This window comes from Sander vitreus, chromosome 20 (assembly GCF_031162955.1).
Source record: "Sander vitreus isolate 19-12246 chromosome 20, sanVit1, whole genome shotgun sequence".
In the NCBI taxonomy this organism is placed as follows: Eukaryota; Metazoa; Chordata; class Actinopteri; order Perciformes; family Percidae; genus Sander; species Sander vitreus.
In genome coordinates this window covers 13,243,815-13,248,461 of record NC_135874.1, presented here as the reverse complement: position 1 = coordinate 13,248,461, position 4,647 = coordinate 13,243,815, and the positions used below count along the sequence as shown (strand labels likewise).

At 41.6% G+C, this 4,647-nt stretch overlaps 1 protein-coding gene across 1 annotated transcript; it reads left to right on the top strand.

The window, feature by feature from the left end:
- Positions 1-2,370: 2,370 nt before the first annotated feature.
- dio3a (iodothyronine deiodinase 3a) lies at positions 2,371-3,794 on the top strand. Its single transcript, XM_078277556.1, has one exon. It carries the CDS (start codon positions 2,455-2,457, stop codon positions 3,238-3,240), a length of 786 nt encoding a protein of 261 aa, XP_078133682.1. The 5' UTR covers positions 2,371-2,454; the 3' UTR covers positions 3,241-3,794.
- The last annotated feature ends 853 nt before the right edge of the window (positions 3,795-4,647 follow it).

Below are 4,647 nucleotides of genomic sequence, written 5' to 3'. Positions count from 1 at the left end.
TTTATGGCTTCTTTATTGAACAACAAGTTGTCGTGCCGTTATCGGTCGAGGTAGAGCATCTGGTAGGTACTCACAAAGAGCAGCATTTGGAGAAGTTGGAGATAGCAGGATTGGATACCGACCCTTAATTCTTTCTCCCTCCTTTTTCACGGACCTCATTAAATCACAGAGTCTGCCCTACTTCAGTCCACACGATCTGTAACACTATGTGGTAAACGGGGCATCCCCATATACTGGTGCTGATCTCAAAGCTTTTAAAAGTCTGGATTCTTACCAGTTACTTGTAGCTGGCTGGGTTACAGGAACGTGATGCTATGCTAACATGGGGGGGGAGGTACCTCATAATGGCAAATATAAGACATCAAGCTAGGGTTTATTTTGTATTAAAATCTATTCTTAACTTAAGTAAAGATTTATATAACACATAGCCCATGTTTTTAGAGGACATGGTCGGTCGCAATGGGCAGCAGCTAGCTAGCAGTCCAAAGCTAGCTGCAGCTAGCTCGTCAGCTAGCCGGGGTAGGAGCTCCGCAGACCCGCATTTAACTCGGTTTTTTTTGGCCTTTTTGAAGCTTGTTTCCGTGCCATGTCATCTTTAATTTAACCGATATTTTTTGTATGTGTGTTAAGCTAAACGATCAAGGGAACGGCTTCCTTTTTTGGATATGTAGCTAGGTCAGTGAATAACCGATGTTAGTTATGTGGGTCATCATCGGGTTGGACCTGTTAGCAGGAACAGCTGGTTAGTACGGCAGCTAGCTAGCTGGTTGAGGATAATTTTATTTATCACTCATTTAAAACATGCTTGTGTTGGTGAGGATTACTCTGCAGATTGTGAATGTGAGAACACAAACACGAACAAAAACATACGCGTTTAGCTTGCCGTCAGTCTACAGCATAGCTTTTCCGCAGTCCGTCATGGCGTTCATAATTCGCGTTAGTGGAGCGTGACGTCACTTGCAAAGGGGCTATACTTAGATTTGTCAGGTATTTAATTTGCTGGATTAGCCACAAAAAAAAATCCAGAAAATGACACGATCACAATATGTATTAATAAACATTGTGATATAACATTACATAGGGGCAGTTACAGCTTCTATTACATTGCTGTCTAATCATAACAATAAAATCTCTGATGGCTGAAACTTTAAAGTTAGTGTTGATGTTGACTAGCTGAATTCATTCACTCTTGACAAATAAGAGACCAGCCATCTGCTCGCTGTGAATTTCCCTGTGATAACTTAATAAGGTGTGGCAAACTGAAACGCTCTACGGTGAGCTCCAGACCTCATCACTCCTTCCTCAACTGGCGGTCTGTTGAGGGACCGGTTTAAGCTCCGAGTTGGCCGATGTAATGAGATTTCGTCATCCATTAATAGTTGATGGTGTCCTTCTGTTTTGTCTGTCAGATAACTTTACAACAACTTTCTTTGTTTTCGGGTGCGCTTATTAGTTTATAGGAAAGTATTTTGAGAAGAATGGCTGTTGATTAAAGATGGCAGCTCTTCAACCACATCACAAGCAACCACCCTCACCTTGGCAGACAGAAAGCTTAATGTGTCTTGTGTGTGGAAAGTCTCTTTTTATGTAATGTTAGTTGATACAGTAGAGCACCTGAGAGAGGATTTGGCCACAAAAGAAATCTTGCCTGTCTCCAAATTCAGACCTTAAATATGAATTTTTCTCAATATTGTGACTTTTCACATTTATTGAAATAGAGAAATATTTTTTCTCTCTAATTTCTTGAAAATTTAACTTTTTTTTCATGTGGCATTAAAAATGTCCCATACCACCTTTCTACCTCTGAATCTTAACGTAAAGATCCCATTTGTGATTCATCATATTATTTGTAACTATAAGACAAATAAATGTAGTCAATCATCTGAGGAGTTTAAACATGCAAGTGTATTATATTATAATATCATGTAAGCCACCTTCAGTCATATGGACTAATAGCCTATGTGTTGACTGAGATTACTAGGGTCAGTTAAGGGCAGAGTAGTATTTATAGGCCATTCCTTTAGGTGTCTGCTGAAATGTGCTCCAGCAAACAGTCACTGTCATTGCAGTAGAAGAGTCTGCAGCAGCACCAACTTCAGGCTAAATATCACACATGATATCCAAGAACATTGAAACAATTTCACTGATCACACACATCATGAGCGTTTGGATGAAAACGTACATTTTATGATAAAATAAGATTACTCTCCAAAACAACGCACTGCTGTGCCGCACCCTTTCCTGCACCCTTGGCTTTTGGCTGTGACTCAAAGCTGTGCAGTTGACAGAAGGTAATCCCCACCATGTGAGGCCTCGGCCCCAGTTTGAAGGCGGGGTGTGATTCATTCAAATCTGCCGGTGCTATAAAAAGAGGGGAAGTTGCAAGTAACCCAACTTCAACCCACAAGATCGTGGCACAGCGCAAGACCATTCGCGTTGTCATTCAAAGTGATAATGAATACTATTAAAGCTATTAAAAATGCAATAGTCTGTATCGTCTTGCTGCCGCGTTTTCTGATAGCAGCAGTCATGTTTTGGCTGCTTGACTTTTTATGCATAAGGAAAAGGGTTTTCTTCAGGATGAAGGAGCAGGAGGGCGATGCCATCGACCCTCCGCTGTGCATATCGGACTCCAATCGGCTCTTTAGCGTGGAGTCCCTCAAGGCAGTGTGGCACGGCCATAAACTAGACTTTCTGAAGGCAGCGCATCTCGGACACGGAGCGCCCAACACCGAAGTTGTTCAGCTGGAGGATCAGCGGCGCAGCCGCATCCTCGATTACGCAAAAGACAAGAGACCGCTCATCCTCAACTTTGGCAGCTGCACCTGACCACCGTTCATGGCGCGTCTGAAGGCTTTCCAGGGAGTCGTGCAGCAGAACGCAGATATAGCAGACTCTGTAGTTGTGTACATCGAGGAAGCGCACCCTTCCGACGGCTGGATGAGCACCGACGCGCCTTATCAGATCCCCAAACACCGGTGTCTGGAGGACCGGCTGAAAGCTGCGCAGCTGATGCACCTGGAGGTGCCCGGTTGCCCGGTCGTGGTCGACAGTATGGAAAACTCCTCCAACGCTGCGTATGGAGCTTATTTCGACAGACTTTATATACTGCAGGAGGGAAAGATAGTTTACCAGGGTGGCAGAGGACCTGAGGGGTATCGCATCACAGAGCTCAGAGACTGGCTGGACCAATACAGAGAAACGCTGCAAAAGCCCACTAATCTAGTTATCAATGTGTAGATGAATTCCCATCTCTGTAGAGCTGCTATGACAAAAACAAAAATGCTGCATATTTTTCAGTATTATAACTCCAATTAGATTGTCCGGCAATAATCGTCTAAGTGTATTTATTTTTGATACGGTTGGATCAAAGTAATTTGTTCATCATTGTAGGACATACAGTAGGCTCCTTCATGTCATATTGGACATCTAGCCATCCTGTTAGGATCCACCTACAAAAAGGTTTGTTTGTTTGTTTGTTTGTTTGGACATTGTTTGTGAACAAAAGCATTTTGTGTGTAAGAAGTTTTTTTTATTCTGTATTTCTTCTCCTCGTGTATATGCACCTTTTAAGGAACCAGTAAGGATGTTGAGATGTGCGCATCACTGTGCTCGTCAGTATATAGTGAAGTTCGGTTTTTAAACGGATTGAATCCAGAGAACCGATACTGATGTTTTTCATACTGGGGATCATGGTAAAGGTGCTGCTCTCTGCCCTGTATGGCGCAGCTGTTTTGTAAATATTGTTCCGTTTTATGGATATATTTTTCATACAATAAAATGCTTTGATCTACTCCTTTATTGCAGGCCTATTTTATTTCAAACTAAATACCTAAATTGTGTAAGTTGCATCAAGGTGGGGGAGATGGTGTGTTTTCCTTTTTACTCTCTTTTTGCAATATCATCATGGTGTGCATATGATTTTACAGTAATTTGGTCTCTTGGTAAAAAGACAAAAGGATAAATGTTCAATTTCCTGCATATAGTACAACGGGCCTCTCATAGATTCTAACCACAAATCTCCTTTCTAAAGTGCAGCCACTGAAATTGGTGTGGAGAAGCTGAAAATATGAAATCACTTAAAAAATTAGATCTTCCAAAAGCTCCAAACATAAAAAGTATTTTAAAACATCAGTTACTGCATTATTTTAAACCAGATTGACAGTGATTCTCAATTAAAACCAATTTATTCTCAAAGTGAAGGGCAACAAAAATCTTCAAACATTTTTTTTCCCCTGAGAGCATTGTCTACTCTGGGCAGAGCTTTCTGTAATCAGGATGAAATATTGTATCTTCTTAGTGGTCAGGCACCTTTAAAACTATACAGATAGTGATTATGTAGATCATCTTCGGTTAATACTGCAGTAACAAACCAGTGCTTTGTTCTCCACAGCCCCTTCCTAAGCCTTTGACCTCTCACAATTAAATGAGGATAATCACACTTGATCCTATTATGCTGAGTGATCTATCCACCTGTAAGGGTCAAAACACACACATGTTTTCAGGGCTTAGGACACCAATCCCAGAGCAGGAAAACAGTGTTAGTAATGAAGGCATTTAATGTGTAAGCGCACGTACACAGGCTACTGATATATCTGTAACTCTCTGTAGTGAGTTATTGCTGCCATGAGCCTTCAGCATATCTGC